The sequence below is a fragment of the Chrysemys picta genome, chromosome 17, assembly GCF_011386835.1.
Source record: "Chrysemys picta bellii isolate R12L10 chromosome 17, ASM1138683v2, whole genome shotgun sequence".
Lineage (NCBI taxonomy): Eukaryota > Metazoa > Chordata > Testudines > Emydidae > Chrysemys > Chrysemys picta.
This window is the reverse complement of record NC_088807.1, coordinates 13,642,543-13,666,464: the sequence shown is the minus strand read 5'-3', so window position 1 is coordinate 13,666,464 and position 23,922 is coordinate 13,642,543. Positions and strand designations below refer to the sequence as shown.

At 46.3% G+C, this 23,922-nt stretch overlaps 1 protein-coding gene across 2 annotated transcripts in view; it reads left to right on the top strand.

Moving 5' to 3' along the window:
* The window catches only part of LOC112060607 (butyrophilin-like protein 2), a 137,811-nt gene extending 120,782 nt beyond the window's left edge, over positions 1–17,029 (top strand). For both annotated transcript variants that reach the window (XM_065571465.1, XM_065571466.1), the window contains 5 exons: positions 7,621–7,641; positions 8,225–8,245; positions 12,908–12,928; positions 14,029–14,055; positions 16,351–17,029. In XM_065571465.1, coding sequence (XP_065427537.1) covers positions 7,621–7,641; positions 8,225–8,245; positions 12,908–12,928; positions 14,029–14,055; positions 16,351–16,877 — 617 coding nt within the window. In that variant the 3' untranslated portion in view covers positions 16,878–17,029. The remainder of the gene's footprint in view (positions 1–7,620; positions 7,642–8,224; positions 8,246–12,907; positions 12,929–14,028; positions 14,056–16,350) is intronic.
* The last annotated feature ends 6,893 nt before the right edge of the window (positions 17,030–23,922 follow it).

The window sequence follows — 23,922 nt, the reverse complement described above, 5'->3', positions numbered from 1 at the left end:
AAATGGAATGCCGCACATGATGTAAATGGTGTTACTGCTCCTTTCATAGCAGATCCCATATTAGCAGAGGAGCGTAGTGATTCATATTCACCTTTTGCTAATTGCTTGTGGGCATGAAGCTTCTTCTTATATGTATTAATGCAAGAATATACTCTCCTCTATCTACTACATAGCAGGCCAGGAATGGGGCTAGCCCACAAATTGAATAGCTAGCTCACTACCTATGGCCAATATTTATGCTAATCAAGAAAGAAAGGATCTAATTCACCCTCTTCAATTCATAAGTCAATGGACATACACTGAACTGTTTTCTCCTCCTCCCCATTGTTCTTTTGCAGAGGAACCCCATGAACAAATGGGTGAGTTTGCCTATTTTAATAAATACTTACAGTCAACTAACTAAACTTTGTATGCCCTGTATTGGATGCAACAACTTCACCAGCATTAGGGACACTCTCATTGCGTGCCCGATGAACCTGGAAAGTGGGGGGTCTGTTTAGATTACTATTGAATTGTGGTATGTCATCAAGCTGAGACCTCACCAGCACTTTCCAAAGAAAGTCAACGAGACAGGGGTTCAAGGGCAGTCGGGCATGTGAGAAAAAACATCCACGTGCTACAGGAACTGAAAAATATCCATTGAATGAAAAAGATCTGGATTGAGAGTGTAGAAGGACCAAGTTGCCAGTGCTGTGCCTGACATTGTTGTAACTGAGGCCATGCAGACACTCCACCCTATGCCTCAGGGATGGAGGGAGAACTGTCCTCTCCAAAGAGCTTCCCCGAAACTGGGAACTCACATCCAGTGCAGAGCATCCAGTGTAGGCTCTTTGACAATTTCCCTGCAAAGGAATTGCTGATAGTCACACAGGAATGTTTGTTAGAGAAGGAAATAGAGCGTAGGTATTCTGTCTTCTGATCCTGTGCATTCAATATGAGAGCAAGGTGTTGGCATGAACTTTCCATGGGAATATGTTTATTTCACGTGAAAAAATACAGTTTAGAATAAAAAAAGAACAAGAAAGAAGCAAAAGTATCTCAGTAGAGTCAAAAATTTCTATTTCCTCCGTAATAAAAAGGAATATTCTGATTTTTCACCTCAAAATAAAGGAGACATTTTAAAGGTTTGATTAAGTTACAAAATAATGTGGGGGCAGTGTAGGCACAGGTGCCAACTTTTTGATTTCCTTGTGGGTACTTGACCACCTCTCTGCCCCAGGCCCTACCCCTACTATACCCCTTCCTTCAATGCCCCACCCATGCCCCACCAGTTCCCGCTCGCACTCTTCCTCTTCTGGCGCTGCTCCACCCCCTCTCACAACAGTGCCCCACTCTTATTCCACCTCTTCCTTCCTTACCTCCTTCCCCCACCCAGCGCCTCCTGACCTCTGCAGAAGAGCTGATCAGTGGCGGGCAGGAGACGCTAGGGTGGAGGGGGAGGAGCTGATTGATGGTGTTTGCTGGTGAGTGCAATTTCTGTCTCAGAAAAACTGTCCCCCGTTCACTCAAGCTCACACAAGCCCTTCAGTAGGAAAGTGTTTGTTAGGCCCCAAACCAGAGGACATGGGGATGATCTCAATTAGGACTCTAGGGGTTATATTAGCTCAGTATTCGGCTCTGTTGCTGGAATACTGAGTGCAGTTCCAGTGTCCCCAACTGAAGAAAGAAGTTGTCGAACTGGAGAAGGTTCATAGAAGAGCACCAGAAGGATTAAAGGATTAGATAACATGTGTTATAGTGTTAAAGTGATAGACTCAAAGAGCTCAATCTATTTAACTCACCAAAGAAAAGGGGTGACTTGATTACACTCTTCACGTATGTAGATAGAGAACATATATGTGATAATGGGCTCTTTGGTCTTGAAAAATCCAACGGCTGGAAACTGAAACAAGGAAAGTCAAACTAGAAATAAGATATACATTTTAAGCGTGATGGTGATTAGCCTTTCTAACAATTTACAGAGGGTAGTGGTGCATCCTCCATCACTGGAATTTTTTCTCAAGGTACTGCTCTAATGCAAACATGAATTGTTTGGGAGAAATTCTCTGGCCCGTGTTATAACTGATGAGAGTGTTTCCTTCTGGCCTTAGACAGTGTGATGTTCATTGTGTCACTTGATCCCTCACAGCTATTCTCCAATAAGTACAACTCTTGATATTTTAACGATTAGTTATCTTTGTTCTTGGCCATATTATTACAAAAGGTGCTATTGTTATCTTTAAATATTTATTTTTCTTTTTTAGGAGAATTGGAAAAGACAATAAGTAAGTCTGTGTCCTTGTTCTTCCGTGTGCTCTACTCCAGTTTTTGATAGAGCCAATTTCTTGGCTAATTTTGTCAATAACGTATATGAGCACTTGCTGGTTCTGAGCAGTGTTGACATTTAAATAGACTCAACCACTACTTGTTTATATTCTCCAAGAACCATAACACTCTTGCAGAGACACACTAAAAAAGACAATGAACACATTGAAAGGACTCTGCATTGAAATAAGCAAATGGAATTCAGCTCAGGATGTAAATGGTGTTACTGCTCCTTTCATAGCAGATCCTAGGGTTACCACATTTCAACACTGAAAAAAGAGGACACTCCACGGGGGTCTGGCCCTGCCCCAACTTTTCCTCTTCCCCACCCCCAGCCCCGCCCCAACTCCGCCTCAGCCCCGCCCCAGCCCCGCCCCTTCCCCAAAGCATCTGCCCCCTCCTTTGAGCACCCTGCATTCCCCCTCCTCTCTCCTGCTCTGATCTTGGTTGGGGGTTGCTAAGTGCTTCCCTGCTCCCCACTCGCCCTGCAGCCTCTGAACCCCCTCCCCTGCAGCCTCTGCGCCCCCCGCCTGTCCTGCCCCGGTACCCCCAGCCCCTGCAGCCTCTGTGACCCAAGCTCCCCACTTGTCCTACAGCCTCTGCACCCCCCACCTGCCCTGCCCCTGCACCCCCCTGCCCCTGCAACCTCTGTGACCCCTGCTCCTCACTCACCATGCAGCCCCACCGCCCCTGCAGCCTCTGTGACCCCTGCTCCCAACTCACCCAGCAACCCGTGTACCCCCCGCCCCTGCAGCCTCTGCGCCCCCGCATGCCCTTCCCCTGCAGCCTCTGTGACCCCTGCTTCCCACTCGCCCTACAGCCTCTGCGCCCCCCTGCAAGCCCTGCCCCTGCTCCCCCCTGCCCCTGCAGCCTCTGTGACCCCTGCTCCTCACTCGCCCTGCAGCCCCTGCACCCTCCCGCCCCTGCAGCCTCTGTGACCCCTGCTCCTGACTCGGCCTGCAGTCCCTGCACCCCCTCCCCCTCCAGCCTCTATGACCCGTGCTCCTTACTCGCCCTGCAGCCCCTGCAGCTCCCTACCCCTGCAGCCTCTGCACCCCCCGCCTGCCCTGCCACTGCAACCCCCCACCCCTGCAATCTCTGTGACCCCTGCTCCTCACTCGCCCTGCACCCCCCCGCCCGTGCAGCCTCTGTGCCCCCACCTGCTGCTCCCCCACTCACTCGGCAACCTTTGCCTGCTGGGGGCTTCAGACGATCAGCAGCACAGGTCCCTGCAGCTCCGGCTGCATCTTCTTTCCTGCCGCCGAGCACGTTCCCCGGCCTGTCTGTCCCCGCCGGAAACAGCTCCCGTGGCGCCGGGTTCCAAGCTGTGCGGGGCAGCAGGGCCACAGGAAGGGTCCCCCAGTGGCCGCCCCGTTCCAAGCCTGAGCATTTTTGCTGGGGCAGCTGGGCAGTGCTGTGGACCCGGTGGATCGTGCTGGGCGGACACTGGCTTATGCCTCCCTATTTCCCCGGACATGTCCGGCTCTTTGGAAATTCAGTTTATCAAAGTCAACTATCATTGCATGCCCCGTGGATATGGGAAGTGGGGGTCTGTGTAGATTACTCTGGATTCGTGGTTTGTCATCGAGCTGAGACCTCACTTTGCAAAGAAAGTCAGAGGGGCAGGGGTTCAAGGGCTTTCGGGTATGATAGGAAAAATATCCCAAACTTGGAAACCACATCCTGTTCAGAGCACCCAGTGTAGGCTCTTTGACAATTTCCCTGCAAAGAAGGGCGAATATTGACACAGGAATGTGTGCTAGAGCAGGAAATAGAACCTAGATACTCTGTCTTCTGGTCCGGTATATTCACTATGAGAGGAAGGTGTTGGCAGAAACTTTTCATGGGAATGTGTATATTTCAGGTGGAAAAAAACTTTCTGGATGAAAAAGAAAACAAGAGGGAAGCAAATGCATCTCAGTAGAGTCAAAAGTCTCTATTTCCTCTGAATTGAAAGGAATATTCTGATTTTTCACTTCAAAAGGAGGGAGACATTATTAAGTTTCGATTCAGTGACCGAATCATATGGGAGTAGTGTAGGCACAGGCACCAACCTTTTGATATCCTTGGGGACGCTGGACAACCTTTCTGCCCCAGGCACTGCCTCTTATAACCCGCTTCCCTTAAGGCCCCACCCTTGCCTGCTCTAACTCTGCCTCTTCCTGCCCTGTTCCCCCCTCCCAAGAGTGCCCCACCCTCATTCCACCTCTTCCTTCCTCATCTCCTCGCCCCCCTCAACGCCTTCTGCTCGACATAAAAGCTGATCAGTGGTTTGCAGGAGGTGCTGCAGTGGAGGGGGAGGTGCTCATTGGTGGGGCCTGCCTGTGAGTGCAATTTCTCTCTCAGTAACAGTGTACCCCTTTCACTGGAGCTCACACACACCCGTCAATAGGAAAGTGTTCACTAGGCCCCAAACAAGAGGGCATGGGGATGATCTTAATTAGGACTCTACGAGTTATATTAGTTCAGTATTTGGCTCTATGACTGGAATACTGAGTGCAGTTCTGGTGTCCCCAACTGAAGAAAGAACTTGTCACACTGGAGAGGGTTCAGAGAAGAGCACCAGAATGATTAAAATATTAGATAATATTTTTTCTAGTGATAGACTCAAAGAGCTCAATCTATTTAGGTCACCAAAGAAACGTGGTGACTTGATTACAATCTACACATATGTAGATAGAGAACATATATATGATAATGGGCTCTTTAGTCTAGCAAAATCCAATGGCTGGAAACTGAAACTAGGAAACTCAGAGAAGAATTTCTTCAGTTGGGGACACCGGAACTGCACTCAGTATTCCAGCAACAGAGCCAATACTGAGCTAATATAAAAGATATGTTTTCTTCTTTTTTAGGAGAATTGGAAAAGACAATAAGTAAGTCTGTTTTTGATAGAGCATATTACTTGGCTAATTTTGTCAATAAAGTATAAGAGCACTTGCTGGTTCTTAGCAGTGCTGCTCATACATTGTTGAAATTTAAATAGACTCAATCACTATTTGTTTGTATTCTCCAAGAACCATAACACTCTTGTAGAGATACATTACAAAAGGCAATGTATACATTGAAAAGACTCTGCATTGAAATAAGCAAATGGAATACAGCACCTCATGTAAATGGTGTTACTGCTGCTTTCATAGCAGATCCCATATGAGCAGAGGAGCGTAGTGTTTCATATTCATCTTTCCCTAATTACTTGTGGCCATGAAGCTTCTTCTTAAATGTATTAATGCAAAAATATAACCTTCTCTATCTACTACGTAGCAGGCCAGGAATGGGGCTAGCCCAGGGATTGAATAGCTAGCTCACTACCTATGGCCAATATTTATCCTAATCAAGAAAGAAAGGATCTCATTCACCCTCTCCAATTCATATGTCAATGGACATACACTGAACTGTTTTCTTCTCCTCCCCATTGTTCTTTTGCAGAAAAACTCCAGGAGGAAAAGGGTGAGTTTGCCTACATTACTCAATACTTACAGTTGACTGACCAAAGTATTGTTTCCAACTATTTCAACTGCACAAGGGACGCTATCATTGCATACTCCGTGGATATGGGAAGTGGAGGGTATATATAGATTACTGTGGAATAGTGGTACGTGATCAAGCTGAGATCTCACTTTGGAAAGAAAGTCAGAGGGGCAGAGGTTCAAGGGCAGTCGGGTATGAGAGAAAAAACATCCACGCACTACAGGAACTGTACATATGCATTCAATGAAAAAGCTCTGGATGGGAAGTGTGGCAGGACCAAATTGCTAGTGCTGTGCCTAACCTTGTAGTAACTGAGGCCATGCAGACACTCCACCCTGTGCCTCCGGGATGGAGGGAGAATTGTCCTCCCCAAAGAGCTTCCTCCAAACTGGGAACCAACATCCTCTGCAGAGCACCCAGTGTAGACTCTTGGACAATTTCTCTGCAAAGGAAGTGCGAATATTGACACAGGAATGTGTGCTAGAGCAGGAAATAGAACCTAGATACTCTGTTTTCTGGTCCGGTGTATTCACGATGAGAGGAAGGTGTTGGGAGAAACTTTCCATGGGAAAGTGTCTATTTCACGTGGAAAAAAAATATTTGGATGAAAACAAAGAAAAATAAAGAAGCAAAAGCATCTTAGTAGAGTCAAAAGTTTCTATTTCCTCCATATTAAAAAGGAATATTCTGATTTTCACCTCAAAATAAAGGAGACATTTTTAAGGTTTGATTAAGATATGAAATAATGTGGGAGCAGTGTAGGCACAGGTGCCAACTTTATGATTTCCTTGTGGGTACTTGACCACCTTTCTGTCCCAGGCCCTACCCCTTCTATACCCCTTCCCACAAGGCCCCACCCCTGCCCCACCTCTTCCCACTCCCACTCTACCTCTTCTAGCCCTGCTCCATCCCCTCTACCAAGAATGGCCCGCCCTTGTTCCACCTCTTCCTTCCTTAGCTCCTCCCCCCCAGCGCCTCCTGTCCTCTGCAGAAGAGCTGATCAGTGGCGGGGAGGAGACGCTAGTGTGGAGGGGGAGGAGCTGATTGATGGGGCCTGCCTGGGAGTGCAATTTCCATCTCAGAAAAACTGTCCCCCATTCACTGGAGCTCACACAAGCCCTTCTGTAGGAAAATGTTCGCTAGGCCCCAAACCAGAGGGCATGTGGATGATCTTAATTAGGTCTCTAGGGGTTATATTAGGTCAGTATTTGTCTCTGTTGCTGGAAATGTGAGTGTAGTTCCCGTGTCCCCAACTGAAGGAATAAGTTGTCAAACTGGAGATGGTTCATAGAAGAGCACCAGAACGATTAATGGATTAGATAACATGTATTATAGTGATAGACTCAAAGAGCTCAATCTATTTAGCACACCAAAGAAAAGAGGTGACTTGATTGCAAACTACACATATGTACGTAGAGACCATATATGTGATAATGGGCTCTTTAGTCTAGCAGAGAATGGTCTAGCAAAATCCAATGGCTAGAAACTGAAATTAGGAAAGTGAGACTAGAAATAATATATAAATTCTTAAGAGTGATGGTGATTAGCCTTTCTAACAATTTACAGGGGGTTGTGGTGAATCTTCAATCACTGGAAATTTTTTCTCAAGGTACTGCTCTAATGCAGACATGAACTGTTTGGGGAAGGTTCTCTGGCCCATGAAATAGATGATGAGAGTTCTTCCTTCGGGCCTCAGACAGTATGATGTTCATTGTGTCACTTCCTCACAGCTATTCTCCAATAAATAGAGCTTTTGATATTTTAACTATTAGTTACCTTTGTTCTTGGCCATATTGTTACAAAAGGTGCTACTGTTATCTTTAAATATTTTTTTTTCTTTTTTAGGAGAATTGGAAAAGGCAATAAGTAAGTCTGTGGCCTTGTTCTTCCGTGTACTCTACTCCTGTTTTTGATAGAGCAGATTACTTAGCTAATTTTGTCAATAACGTATATGAGCACTTGCTGGTTCTGTGCCGTGCTGCTCATACATTGTTAACATTTAAATAGACTCACCCACTAGTTGTTTGTATTCTCCAAGAACCATAACAAGCTTGCAGAGACACATTACGAAAGGCAATGTACACATTGAAAAGACTCTGCACTGAAAGAAGCAAATGGAATGCCGCACATGATGTAAATGGTGTTACTGCTCCTTTCATAGCAGATCCCATATTAGCAGAGGAGCGTAGTGATTCATATTCACCTTTTGCTAATTACTTGTGGTCATGAAGCTTCTTCTTAAATTGATTAACGCAAGGATATAATGTCCTCTATCTGCTACATAACAGGATCGGAATGGTCTAGTCCACGGATTGAATAGCTAGCTCACTACGCATGGCCAATATTTATTCTCATCAACAAAGAAAAGATCTCATTCACTCTCTTCAATTAATAAGTCAATGGACATACACTGAACTGTTTTTTTCTCCTCCCCATTGTTCTTTTGTAGAGGTTTCCCAGGAGCAAATGGGTGAGTTTTCGTCTTTTAATGAATTCTTACAGTCAACTAACCAAACTCTGTGTGCCCTGTATTGCTTGTGTAACCCTTCTACCTGTCTGAGTTGGCAGCAACAAGGGCCGGGTTCAGTATCCAGGATTTCCGTTTCAATAACGTAATGCAAAACCGGCTCATGCCCCACATAGAGACCTGGGACAATTACATACCACCATCCCCCGGTGTCTCTAAGAGGCAATACTTCCCCTCTCGCAAGTACGGAGTCTGAATGTAGCAAAATCCTTTTAATAAAGGAGGGAAACAATGCGGCATTATGTTGGAGAAACACCAGAAGCAGGATTCGTAACCACAGAGCAACACCATGAGCAAAAGACGCCCCCCCCCCCAACTAAGTTTAGCAGTGTCCTTTTTCCCCTCAGGGTCTTAAGTCCAGCAATACCAAAATCACCGAAAAGTCCAACAACCCAAAGTCTCTGTCCCTGCTCAGTGCAGCCCTAGAGTTCAAAAGTTCATCTGCAGAGTTTTACCTCCCAGCCTGTGTGGAAATGTTAAGGGGTGTTAAGGGGCACCTTACATGGTCAAAGGCCAACTTCCCTGCCTCCCCATGAGGTTCTACTGCAGCCATCACCATGATCCTCTCCACTCCACCAGCCATCCCACCAGCTGCACCACTCTGCCAGCTGCTCAGCCATATATCTTCAGCCCCCCCCCACTTAATACAGCACTCAATGATTTCAGCTTTTTAGTGAATTCAGCTTGTAGTAGGGGGAGCTTCAGTGCTAATGCACTACTGGCCTAAGATGAATTCAGCTCAGTAGCCTGTAACCAGACTCCTAATAGAATTAAAATTAGCTCTGATATTCTACAATAGAGAGAAAGCATTGCAAGTAGCATTTCAGACCCTCAAAAGGGGCCTATGCCATCAAGCATAAATACCCACCCCCAGCCTCTCTTCATTCAGTAGGTTTTGGAACCCATGTCCCTTGTCTAGCAAGTGCTACTTAGTTGATGGTGAGACCCTCCATCATAAAATGCCAGGTACAGTTCTACTGCCCTTGAGTCACTTAATCAGGGTAACACCACTTTATTCCTCCTGCCCCAATAACAGAGAAACTGGGGATCCCACAGCAGTCAAAGTGACCATTTGGCCTGCTGTGGGCTCAGGCTCAGCAGGGTGGGTGTGCCTATGCAAACAAGATCAGCCCCTGAAGTTCTTTTCCACAACTCACCTCAATTCACCACCTGATGTCAGGGTAGATCTGATCCTGACTCTGCTTACACTTGCAACAGCGTCAACTGCCGAAGGGACACAATTATTGCATGCCCCGTGGATAATGGAAGTGTGGGGTCTTGAATCATGGTATGTCATCGAGCTGAGACCTCACCAGTACTTTGCAAAGAAAGTTAGAGGGGCAGGGGTTCAAGGGCAGTCGGGCAGGTGAGAAAAAACATCCACCTGCTACAGGAACTGAACATATCCATTGAATGAAAAAGATCTGGATAGGGAGTGTGGTAGGATCGAGTTGCTAGTGTTGTGTCTGAGGGATGCTATGAGCACAACTTCCTCCTTCAGACGGCCATCCAGGAGGCCAGGAGGTTCAAGAGGCTGTGTGCAGCAGCATGGCTTGACCTGACCAACGCCTTTGGGTCCATACCCCACCATCACATCTTTGCCATCCTAGGAGAGTTCGGGATGCCAGAAACCTTCATCGAGATCCTCCGGAACCTCTACAAGGACTGCACCACCACCATCCATGCCACGGACAGAGAGACGGACGCCATCCCCATCCGCCATGGCGTGAAACAAGGATGCTCCCTTAGCCACATCATCTTCAACCTGGCCATGGAACCGCTCATCCAAGCCATAACCAGCGGCCCTACCGGCTTTGACCTGCATGGCAAGAAACTCAGCATTCTGGCCTATGCGGATCATCTGGTCCTGACCGTGGACGACCCAGAGAGCCTCCAAGGTATGCTAGATGCCACCAGCCGAGCTACTGACTGGATGGGTCTCCGCTTCAATGTAAAGAAGTGCGCAACTCTGCACATTGACGGCAGAAAAAGGGACTCGGTGCAGGCAACGGGGTTCCAGATCCAGGGTGATCCCATCATCCCCCTGGCAGAGGGGCAGGCATAACAGCACCTGGGCATGCCAACAGGTTTCTGTGTCCGGCAGACACCTGAGGATACTATCCAGGAGATCTTGCAGGACACCACCAAGATTGATGCCTCCCTACTGGCACCATGGCAGAAGATAAATGCCCTGAACACCTTTCTGATCCCATGCATCTCTTTCACCCTAAGGGGATCCACCGTGGCGAAGGTGACCCTCAACAAAGCAGACAAGATCATCTGGAAGCTGGTGAAGAAGTGGCTGTTCCTTCCCCAGAGAGCCAGCAATGAGCTGGTCTACATTGCCCACAGGCACGGCAGTGCCAACGTCCCCCGCATGGGTGACCTGTGCGACGTCGCAGTGATCACCCACGCCTTCCGCCTGCTGACATGTCCTGACGCCACGGTAAGGAAGATCGTGGCGAATGCCCTGTGAGATGCGACAGAGAAGTGGATCAGCAGAGCCTGCTCCAACCAAGACATCGCCACCTTCCTGAGCGGCTCCCTGGATGGGGAATTCGGACAGGATGGGTGCGACATCGCTTCACTGTGGTCCCGCACTCGCTATGCCATGCGTCGCCTAGGGAAGCACATCGGCTGCTGCTGGGAGTGGTGTGAGGAGCACCAGGAGCTGGGAGTCCAGGTGCCTCACATCAGGTCCGACGACAACATCATCATCATCCCGAGCGCCAGGGGTTTGCTGGAGATGACTCTGAAGGCCACCATCCACTCACTGTATGTGAAAACCCTGAAGAGTAAACCAGACCAGGGTAAAGCCTTTGAGTTGACCAGCAAGTGGGACACCAGCAACCACTTCCTCGCTGGGGGTGGCTTCATCTGTTTCACTGACTGGCGGTTCATCCACTGTGCCCGGCTCAACTGCATCCTGCTCAATGGAGCCGTCCACCATGGGAACCAAGACAAGCATTGCAGGAAGTGCGGCTATTCCAACAAGATCCTGCCCCACGTCCTGTGCAGCTGCAAACCCCACTCCAGAGCCTGGCAGCTGCGCCACAAAGCCATCCAGAACCGCCTGTTGAAAGCCATCGCGCCACGCTTGGGGGAGATCGCCGTAAACTGCACCATCCCCAGTACCAACAGCCAGCTATGACCTGACGTGGTCGACACCGACGAGGCCCAGAAAAAGATCATCCTCGTCGATGTCACGGTCTCCTTTGAGAACAGGACCCCGGCATTTTGCAAAGCCTGAGCTCATAAGCTGGAAAAGTACGCCCCCCTGGCTGACACCCTGAGAGCGAAGGGCTACAAGGTGCAGATGGACACCCTTATTGTCGGAGCCTTGGGTGCCTGGGACCCCTTCACTGATCGTGTGCTGTGGCCCTACGGGATCGGTCGACGCTACGCACGGCTCATGCGGTGCCTCATTGTCTCAGACGCCATCCGATGGTCCAGGGACATCTACATCGAGCACATCACCGGCCACCGACAGTACCAGGAGGCGTGAGCCAAAGTGACATCGTTCTCCCACTAAGAGAAAGGGGCCAAGTGACCTTCTCCATTGGATGATATGAACTGGAACCATAAACTCCCTGAACATTAAATCTCACCAAATGAGGGTCAATCCAACCTCGTCATCATATCCACTCATTATACTCCACACCCGAACATAGCCACTCTATGAACCTCATACCCTCATATCTCAATGCCTGTACTTTCACCCATCAACCTTTTACCCACAATCAGGGATATTGCAGATTATGTATTCCTTATGCCACCGGATCTTAAACCAAACTTTGCACCCTCAATAATCTGTACGTTATTCCCTGATAACCAGAAACTTCTAGGCTCAAACTCTCTTCACTTTTTTTTAACATCATCTTAATAACATTTTTAAAACTGAGGCCATGCAGACATCTGCTATTCCAGGCCCTTCATATACTTCAGCATTGGGGCCAATGTGGATGCCATCAACATCATTGGTACTGGTGATGAAACAGAATATTTTCAGCATGGGGATAGGGAGAGGTTTAGGTTGGATATTAGGAAAAACTTTTTCACTAGGAGAGTGGTGAAACACTGGAATGGTTTACCTAGGGAGGTGGTGGAATCTCCTTCCTAAGAAGTTTTTAAGGTCAGGCTTGACAAAGCCCTGGGATGATTTAGTTGGGAATTGGTCCTGCTTTGAGCAGGGGGTTGGGCTAGATGACCTCCCGAACTCTGTTCCAACACTGCTATTCTATGATTCTATGAAAAAAAAAATGGGGTACCCGTATCCTCTGCAGAGCACCCAAGATTCCTCTCTATGTGGAAGAAGGCTCAGCCAGCTCTCCAGAGCTGCAGTCCCTTACTGAATCTCAAAGCCCCTTGAACTCCACACTTTTCCCCATTCCACATAAAGATCTGTGAGATTAATCATCCAAACCATAAACCATCATCACAGTAAATTCTTCCAGCTGTCTGGCTATAAATTTCTCTAGCTCTTTTTAAATTTAAGTCATCATGGATTTTGAACAATTTAATTCATTTACTGGGTAGTATTTGATGCATGATACCAAGGGAAGCACTGAACAAGAGTTTAAAAGGCTGTAATATTTTTTTTTTCAGATGAAATGAAGAAGGAATTAGGTGAGTGAAGACCTAGGTACACCCTTGCTGGTGTCCCCACTCCCATTGCTTGGATATTTGGAGAGAGGGGCCAATTTTCCTGTCTCTCTTCCATCTCCCTGGCTGCTCCAAATGAAGAAGGGGATCCTGACAGTCCATGTTCTTCCCCATACATAGCAGGGAATACAGGTGTTCCAGGCAGACACATTGCAGCTCCCCACACTGCTCACACATACCAGGGAGCACAGGAGATGTAGCCTGATCCCTGTTGTCTGTCTCAGCCTGAGGGATGGGACAGACCCACTGTCTTCTTGAGAGCAATAAACGGTCCAAAACACCTCAGTAGCCACAGTTGGAGTGTCACTGATTTAAAATATGTCTGCACAGCAGTAATTCCCAGCGCAAGTAGACAGACATCTGCCCGCTCTGCTCGAGCTAACATGCTAAAAATAGCAGTGTAAGTGCAGTTAGACAAGTAGCAGCTCAGACTAGATGCCTAGGGGTCAGGTGGTTTGGACTGATGTGGCTAACCCTAGCCAGCGTGGTCACTCTGCCATTTTTAGCGCACTAGCTCAAACAGAGCTGGCACATATATGTCTACCCATGCTGCGTATTACACCTCCCAGCTGCAATGTAGACATATATTGGAGGGAATTGTCCTTCTATGTCCTGCCTAGTACGAGCTGGCTTGCTGTGAATAAAGCCTCTGGTAGTTGGCAACACTTCGTGTGGACAGGAAGGTTCATTTTTTGTTCGAGTGAGAGGGGAACGTGTACGAGGGAGTTAGATCAAGGCCAATGAGAGCAGGCAACATGGGGAGGTGACTCATTGACTGGAGGTTCAAGACAGTTAGAGCAGATCTCAGACAGATCAGTACTCCTGCCCTGGTTTCTAATCTTAGCTCAGAACAGCCCACATGTGTGTAACACAGAGAGACAGAGAGTATGACCATTCACATGCCATTTTTGTCTATATTAACTCCAGCAAAAGAAATCACCACCTAATGCTTTTGGCATCCTCACTTGCCCTCAGTCTGGAACTTCCCTGCTGCTGGAGGGAGGAAATTTGCAGTCAATGCCTCTCTTAATTCAATGTTTGTTGTTTTCTTACTTTCGTTTCAGAATGGAGAAGGGCTCGGAACAATTCAGGTAAGAGAATACACAGCACATGGATAGTGGTGCTGATGCTATGGTGATAGATGCAGCGTGAGAACCTCAATACATTAAAATCTATTCTATTATTAAAGAAATCAGCAGGTTTAATACTATAATCAAACTAGAAACACAGCCTGTTCTTATCAGAGACACAGCTCCTAAGGTCCTTCCCAGCTCCTAAACTAATTTCAAGGCCTGATTCTGACTTTATTTACATTAATTTCACACCATTGTAACTCCACTGACTTGCATGGAGTTACTCCTGAATTACAGCAGTCAGTTCAGAATCAGCCCCAGTGAGAGATTTCCCTGAGTGATGACTGGTGGTGTGATATTCCAAAACATCTAAGTGATTTCACAGCACAAATATCATTGCAACTCAATGGGGCCTTGTAAATGGGGCCTATATCTGTTAGTACCCCACTTTGGCAGGATGGAGAGATACAGCACCTGACTCCATCCCCCTTATGCCTCCACCCTCAATTCTGAATTTGTCAAGTTCTTTGTCTAGCCCTTTCGCTGGGTCCTTAATAGTCTCAGTCTCCTTCAGGATCATGGGGAATTGGAAGTTCCTTGACTCTAGTGGGGTAGAGAGCCCTAGATCTCCATGTTTTAGAGCCTTCTTCTCCAAATTCCTTGGCTGGAGTAGGTAGGGGAGCCTGGGACCATCCACTCCACTGGGTTCCATCTCCGGGTCCTTGTTTGGAACAGCCAGAACCAGTCCTTCTCTCTCCCTTACTGCTCCCTAAGCTACCTCCTACTGTTCCTGCTCTGGAGTTTCCCCAGCTTCTTTCTCTGCTTCTCTCTCTTTGGCATGTTGGCTTCTCAAGCAGCTTCTCCCCAGTGTGCTGGAGGGATCCTGTCTCTGCAATCCCTCTGCCTCTCTGGCTGCTCCCTTTCTCCCCAGGAGCTCCCCCTCTCACTGAGGCCCTTAACCTTTTATCAATACCCAGTGCTTCCCTGCGTAATTCCCTTTCCCCAGTTACTCAGTGAGGTAACTACTCCCAGGTGAACTTGAGCTTCCTCATGCCCCCTTGTGGAGCCTGTCAGGGGAAGGCTAGGCCCCTGACCCCTTCAGAAGGCCAGCTACCCTCTGACAGACCTGCACTCCAACTCATTTCAGCCCAGCTCCTCCAAGGTAATGATCCCAATGGGAGTTAGGCACCTAAATACCTTCAAGGAGCTGGGCCTCAGTGTTTACTTGGAGCAGGATTTTAAAAAGTGCCTAAGGAGGAACTTTGCGATTTCGGCCACAGTGAAGGCACAGATGATGTGGTGGCAGGAATGGGGACTGCGATGAGAATCATAATGCAATGGTTGTGGGACCACGAAGGGGACTGCAATGGTGACAGGCATGGTCAGGAGTGAGTCGATGAGGTTTATGAGGGCACCATGATGAAGACAGTGGTGGGATCATTGGCTCTGGTGGTAACGGAGACTGACTGTGATGTTGCTGATTATAATAATTATAGTGAGAGAAAATTAAAATGATGCTGAGGCGAGGAAGGACACAGTGATGGTTATCTGACAGTGAAGATAATGCAGATAATAATTTGCTTGTTACAGCAGTTTTATACTAACCATCTCAGAGCTCTTTACAAACAATTATAAAGCACCTGATTAGGTTGGCACTATATTGAACTTACTGAGGAGTAAACCAACTATCAGAAAGCTTAAGTGACCTGACCAAAGTCACAGAGCAGCAGAGCTGGGAACAGAACCTAGGAGTCCTGATTCCAGGTCTAATTATTAGGTAAAACTTTATTTTAATGAATAATTATAATGTTTTATTATTTATGCACATCGTATTTATTTACAATGATAGTAATAGGGGTATGTTGACATGACCAGTGTTTGAGTTCTTCATAATCCAATTCTGTATTTTATGATGAACTTCTCATCATAGTTAGCTGTCACAAGAAACGTATTTTTGCCATTCGTCCCACACAAAACATCCCATAATATTAGACACATAGTGGCCTGATTCAGCTCTCAAATCTGGCCCAATTTGAGTTCTAATATAATAAACAATTCCGGATCACTTTTATTTTTGTGTATATATCACAAAGTCTCATTTCCGAAATAGTTCAATGCAACATTGAATTGACAAGTGTGCAGTACTAGTCAAGTCCTGCAATCCTTACTCAGGCAAAACTCCCATTGAAATCAGTAAGAGCTTTGCATGAGGAGAGGTGGCAGGAGAAGGCTCATAGTGTATGTTTCACTCCTATTCCAGTTTATACTAGTATTATAGGAGTGGTTCTCAAAAAGAAAACATTCTTCCTGTAGATGACATCACTCTTCATGGACTCACAGCTCACCCCAACCTCTCCATTTCTGGGGATGAGAAGAGCTTTACACATGAAGCGCAACCTCAAAAAGTTCCACCAAATCCAGAGAGGTTCGATTCGACCGTCTGTGTGTTGGGCTCTGAAGGATTCTCCTCTGGAAAGCACTACTGGGAGGTGGAGGTTGTGAGCAGCAATGACTGGGACCTGGGGGTGGCCAGAAAATCAATACATAGAAAAGGAAAACTTTCCTTATCCCCTAAAGAGGGATTCTGGGCTCTGGGTCTGAGTGGGAGAGATTATTGGGCAAAAACAGATCCATGGACTCGGGTCATGGTGCAGAAAAAGTCCAAGAAAATTGGAATTTACCTTAGTTGCCAAGACAGGCAGGTGACTTTTTTCAATGCAACTGACATGTCTGTGTTGTTCACATTTCACAATTGTTCATTCTCAGGAGAGGTTTATCCATTCTTTAAAAATTCACATAAAGAAACAACAATGAGAATTTGTTCAACTAAAGAGGAATAAATACAACATGACACTGATGCTGGTTTTATACTGATGTAACTGAAATCAAGGTTTTCATGAATGTATTTTGATGAAAAAATCTGTGTTTTTTAAACATACATTGTCATGCTGTCTTCATAACATGTTTTGCAATAAAATGTTTTCATTTCTTATTTGTTTTTTGCTTCTGACTTTTGTCCAATACAATATTTGACTAGCACAGTGTTTCTGGGGAATTTGATGCAGATGTTAAGAACAAGAAAACACCATCCATCCTCTCTAACAATTTCCTTATTGGCAGCTTCACCTCGGAGGCAAAATAACAAGAATCTCATTGCTAATTTCAGCATTTTCCTCTATAATAAAAGATAGATAACATGAATATCTCACTAATAACCATATTTTGGGATGATATTATGCTGTATTATGAAGTTGCAGTGGCTGGAACAAAATTTAGCCTGAAGATAGATTTCCACTATAGACACATTTTTTTACGCACCCACCTCCCTTGTAAGGTTATCCAATCTTTCTGACACTTCCCACCAAGATAGAATTCTTCTGGGAATTCATTCAAAGTGAATTAAGCTAACCTGATTTAACTCTGAGGTCTGGTCTACACAACAGACCTACGTCTGTCTAACCACGTCACACAGGTGTGAAAATTCCATACCCTGGAGCCAGGTAGTTCTAACAATGACCTTAACAGTGCTAAGAGCTGTTTAGACAGTGCTACGTCGATGGCAGAGCTTCTCCCATTGACATAGCTCCCACCTGTTGGTGTTTTAAAGGTAGACATACCCTTAACAAGAGTGTCCACACAGGGGTTTAATGCAGTTTAGCTAATCCACTTTTAATTCACATCTTTAGGACATGTCTAAATTTTGAAACAGTGCATCTGCAGGGCTGGAGCAGTGCCACTGTAGTGCTACAGTTTAGACTCTACCTTGCTGACAGGAGGGGTTCTTCCATTGGCATAGTAGATAATGCACCTTCCCAAGAGGCAGTAGCTAGGTTGACGGAAGAATTCTTCCATTGCCAGAGCACTGATTACACTGAGGGTGGTTAGGTCCATATAGCCACAGCTCCCGGGGGGGGGGGGGGGTGTAATTTGAGAGATTTGAGATTTTGAGAGACACAGCTATGCCAATGTAAATTCCCGGTGTAGACCAGTCCTTTATGGGGTTACACATTTGAAAAAAGCTGGTCTAAGGTAGTGGGTTTCTTTTCATAAGCAAGGTACAAAGAAATTAACTTCTTAAAAGAGCCCAAACACAGCTCAGCAATGTAAGGGGCTCCCATAAAACACCTCCCAAAACTAGGGAAAAGCCACCATCATGCCATGTTTTTCTGCAGTACCACGGGCCAGATTCACCAGTACTGTTCGGTTGCTTTGCACCATTCTGTGATGATGAACAGCTGTGCACCCAGTTTAACTAGCTAGCTAATTACAGCTGCTTTGGGACACTGGTGCAGTGTGAAGCAGCCAGAGTGTACTAGGAATTCTGGCCCCATTTAAAGCAAGACTAGGGATGTCTTCACTTTTCCCCATTATTTGATTATAGACTCCTGGGTTTTTCTATGCATTTGCTCCCATTTGCTCCCAGATTATCCTCTTTTTTTCTAGACTTAATCCCATCTACATTGGGCTGGCTCCCAGATTCACAGGGTGTATTTTTTCCTCCGAAAGGCAGAGTTAGCTGCTGCAGCCTTGGAGCTAATTATGATCTTCCTCATCCCTAAACTCTTCGTCACTTTCACAAAAGATGTCACAGAATCGCAGTGCCTGTCTCTGCTGGGTGGAATGCTCCATCCCATCACCACTCTGCCTCTGCTTCCTTGTGTCGAACCTTTCTTCAAACAATGGGAGGATGTTGTCCTAAAGATATTTGATGATTTCCACAAACAAATAAAGGTCAGTGTTGCACGAACTCCTCTCAGCCTCTGTTTGTGCTAAAATGAATGTTTTTATTATTCATTTTCAGAGAGTTATGTAAGCAGAGTCAGGATGAGCTCTACCCTGACATCTGGTGGTGAATTGTGGCGTGTTGTGCAAAAGAACTTCAGGGGCTGATCTTGTTTGCATAGGCACACCCACCGTGCCTGGCATGAGCCTACAGCAGCCCCAAATGTTCACTTTGGCTGCTGTGGGATCCCCAGTTTCTGTTATTGGGTCAGGAAGAATAAAGTGTTGTTACTCTGATTATGTGAATCAAGGCCAGTGGAACTGTTTTATGACAGAGGGACTCACCATCAACTAAGTAGCACTCGCTAGACAAGGGACATGGGTTCCAAAACCCAGGGAAATGTGAGAGACCAGGGAACAGGTTTTTGTACCTGATGGCATAGGTTCCCCTTTGAGGGCCTCAAACCCTGTTTCCTCTTCTTGTCCACAACGTTGAATGTAGTAGGAGTCTTGTTACAGGCTACTGAGCTGAATTTGTTTTGGGCTAACTGTGCACCAGCACTGGGCTCCCCTACTATAAGCTAAAATCACTGACTGCTGTGTTAACTATGGGGGGCCTGAAGATCTTTTGCCAAGCAGCTGGTAGAGTGGAGCAGTTTGTGGGATGGCTGGTGGAGTGGAGCAGCTGGCAGAGTGGAGCAGTTTGAGGTGAAGGCTGCAGCAGAACCCCACGGAGGTGCGGGGGGTAAAACTCTGTGGATAAACTTTCGAACTCTGGGGCTGTATTGGCCAGGGACAGAGACTGTTGGGTTATTGGACTTTTGGGGTTGCTGGACTGAAGACCCTGCTCATGGTTTGTGCTATGAATCCTGTTTGTGGTGTTTCCCCAACATAATGCCGCATTGTTTCCCTCCTTTATTAAAAGGATTTGCTACACTCAGACTCCGTGCTTGCGAGAGGGGAAGTATTGCCTCTTAGAGGTGCCCGGGGGGTGGTATGTAATTGTCACAGATCATTGGGTGGGGGCTCAAGCCGGTTTTGCATTGTGTTATTGAAATGGAACCCCTAGATACTGAACCCAGCCCTTGTTGCTGCCAACTCAGACGGGCAGAAGGGTTACAATTATCATCAGTGTTCCCGCTAAGCTGCACTCCTGCATGGCTTCACAAGAGTAAATCAAATCCTGCGTACTTTGATTAGCAGAGCCATGCACATCCAGCCATTTGTGTTTAGGTGCCCCTCGCCCTGCTGCTCTGCTGCCGCACTGCTCCTGCCCTCTGCCTTGGAGCCCCTGGCCAGCTGCTTCTGGGACCCTCCTGCTGGCTATGCAGAGCGGGGTGGAGGGGGCACTGATGACACGGCTCTGGAGTTAGATGGAGCTGCTGGCAGCTGCTGTGGTCTGAAGTAGCCTTCAGACTGGTGAGTGCGATTGTGCTCATGCAGTTCCCCAGCAGCCAGCCCACACACACTCTGTCTTTGTGTCTCTCACACACTGCCTTTGTCTCTCGCTCTCTCACACACACACTATGCCTCTCTCACAGTCTCTCTCTCTCTCAAACACACACACACACACACTCCATCTCTCACTCTGTCTCTTTCACACTCACCTCCCAACACATACTTGTGTTGTTGTTGTTGTTACTTCTTGGTACTTCCTGCAATGCACATATATTATTGGTGAGGCCTCATCTGGAGTACTGTGTCCAGTTTTGGGCCCCACATTACAAGAAGTATGTGGAAAAATTGGAGAGGCCAGCGGAGGGCAACAAAAATGATTAGGGGGCTGGAGCACATGACTTATGAGGAGAGGCTGAGGGAACTGGGATTGTTTAGTCTGCAGAAGAGAAGAATGAGGGGGGATTTGATAGCTGCTTTCAACTACCTAAAAGGGGGTTCCAAAGAGGATGGATCTAGACTGTTCTCAGTGGTACCCGATGACAGAACAAGGAGTAATGGTCTCAAGTTGCAGTGAGGGAGGTTTAGATTGGATATTAGGAAAAACTTTTTCACTAGAAGGGTGGTGAAGCACTGGAATGGGTTACCTAGGGAGATGGTGGAATCTCCTTCCTTAGAGGTTTTTAAGGTCAGGTTTGACAAAGTCCTGGCTGGGATGATTTAGTTGGGAATTAGTCCTGCTTTGAGCAGGGGGTTGGACTAGATGACCTCCTGTGGTCCCTTCCAATCCTGATATTCTCTGATATATTCTCTGTAATTTTATTCTTTCAAAGTGCTGTTATTTTAGTATTTTGACTGGTCTGTGCATTTCATAATTTTATTTCTCTCTTATGCTTAAATTTAATTATTTGAGTAGTGAGTTGTAAAATGCCTAATCTGTCCTGACTGGCACAGGTGAGTGTGTTATTCCTATGTTAGCTTTTTATAATATAAACTATATCTAGTTTTTTTGTTTCTACTGTTGGTGCATATCCGCACATTACCTCGATATTGATGCACATAACAAAATTCAGTCCACACATGAATGGAAAAAATAAATAAAGGGAAAATTGGAATCATTCCCACAAACATGATGTGCATCCATTGGCTTATTAGTGTATGATCTGGGTATGATCTGAAAATGAACGTTGCATGCCTACAAATATCCAAGCAGTTCACCAAGAGCAGAGCTGGCTGGAAAATACATTTCCATCCCACAAAAAATGGTGGGGTTTTGTAATTTGTTCCACAATGTGGTGAATCTGAGACCTGTCAAAATGTTTCATGGAAAATGAGACAGATGCACCCCAGAATAGCTAATACCCTCATGGTGGGTTCAAGACCTTCCTCTGCCTGTTTTGGACCTGGGTCTCCTCCCAGGCAAGTGCCATGACCAGGTGGTTACTCTGGGACACACATACCCTGAAAAAAAAATCCAATTATTTTCCCCCCAGAATGAGCCCTTTCCCATAAAAAGTTTTGGGTCTGATGAATCAGAATCTTCTGACGAAAAAAATATTTTGTTGGAAAATCCCTGTCCATGAGCCAATTAATTCACTCTCAGGTCATGGGTTACTCTTACTAGAGTTTGGCACGTGCATTTTATTTTTGAATTTTTTTAATCCTGCAACTGATCCTTCCACTATTAAAAAAGGTTCCCAAGAGAAAAATAAGATAAAATGTTATAAACATGTTTTCCCACTTATTTTGAACATATGAATTGTTTAGTTACTTTTTAACCTTTTTTCTATGTTCAGAGACTAGGTGAATTAGTTTCCTACTTGGATAGCAATGATGTGCTAACATGATGCTGATTAGCCTATTACCCTTTAACTGTTTCCTCTGCAGAGTGAAATACAACAATCAGTTTCAACTCATTTGCCTATAAAAGCAACGGGCCAGTATGTCCCAGCTGCTGTGGTGAGGCAAATCAGTCATAAATCCTTCACTTTAATTTTGTTTTTCCTGATTTAGACCCATGGAAGTCAGAGCAGACTCAGATCTATATTTTTTAGAGCGATAGGCCCAGATCCTGAGCTGGGGACAAGGAGTGATATGTGTGACTCAGGAAGGCGACTTGCCAAGAGGGTGTCAAGCCACCTCTGTGATTCCCCAATTCTGGGGCCATCTTGATACAATTTACAGCAGCATGGGGGCTGCTGTAAGTTGAGCTGGCTGCTATTAGCTCAAAGGGGACATTTCAGTAATTGGGGATCACCAGGGCATAAGGCAGCCTCAGCCTCTCCCCTTCTCCGGCCACAGCCCTTGCACCAACTATTGGGAAGGGGGTGGCACAGGGGCTGCTAAGGTGGCTCTGTATCATGCAGGTTCCATTAGAGAGATGGAACCCTCCAGTGGCCAGATCTGCTGGCTTTAGAAGAGCTCTGTGCTGCTGGCCTGGAGCCCAGCAGGGCGGGATCTGGGCCATAGTGACTGAGTCCAGCCTTAGACCAAGGGCCGATTTCAGTGGGTTTTAGGCACCCCGGTGCTTTTGAACATCCCACACGGCACCTAAATACCTTTAAAAATCTGGCCCTAAATCTATAGCAGATGCAAAACTGGGTCTTCAGTGAGGAAATTAACCCCAGACCAAAACCCAATAGAAGGAATCCATCAAACACATGAGAGAACCACCCTGGGAAGGTCTTTGTGTGCCAGAAGGGGACACAGCTGGCTTTCAGCTTGGAAAATTCAGCTTGCACAGAATCAGGGCCATCATCTCTGGAATGGGGAAGAATGAAATAAACGGACCACCTGCCAGTGTGACAAACAAAAGGCAGTTTCCTCCTCGGAACCACTGATGTGCTGTTCTTTGCACTAATTCAATAACACAAAGTCAGAAAAATGTCTTTAAAATCCAACTTGTCCTTGGTCAGAAAGGTTGAATGTAGGTTCCAAAAGCCTAAGAAACTGGCCATGTCAGAGACAAGCACCTGGACCACACGCCCTAGGGAGTTTAGGTGAACACAGCCTGGGTGCAGCTACAAAGTTAATTCAGGGTCAAGAGATACATCCAGCTCCTGCAGTGATCCCCATGTAAGCGCTATGGTAATTAAAATAACAATAGGTCTAATAGCACAATGAACCTTTAAAATGACCCCTCTGTAAAATGACCATCCTCATTCAGGGTCCATCCATACAGCTGATTGGAAAATAGTTCTGGTCTGGAGGTTTTTTCAGCAGAAAATGTCAGGTTTAATTGAAAAAAAAATGACCCCCCTCCCCAATCTCCTCCGTTGTTTTTTTTTTAAACAAAACCTGAAACTTTCACCTGAAAAATGAAACTGTTTTGTTTTCTAACAAAATCTTGTTATTACACACATATTGTTTGTCAGAAACAAGAGTTCTAATGGGAAATTTTTGATGACTCCTCCCCACCCTAGCCATGGCTGTGACACCAGCTAGATGCCCTTTGACCCACTCAGAACCACTTAGACCCAACCTCAGACATGTAACTTGGCCCCTGGACCTGTCACCACTGCCTCCATCACTTAGTGTGTTAAACACTGTGAAGAGAATCACCAACAGCCAGTTTGGGCCTAGACAAATTGGAGGTTTGGGCCAAAATAAATCTGATGAGATTCAACAAGGACAAGTGCAGAGTTCTGCACTTAGGAAGGAAGAATCCCATGTACCGCTACAGGCTGGGGACTGAATGGCTAAGCAGCAGTTCTGCAGAAAAGGACCTGGGGATTATAGTGGAAAAGAAGCTGGATATGAGTAAGCAGT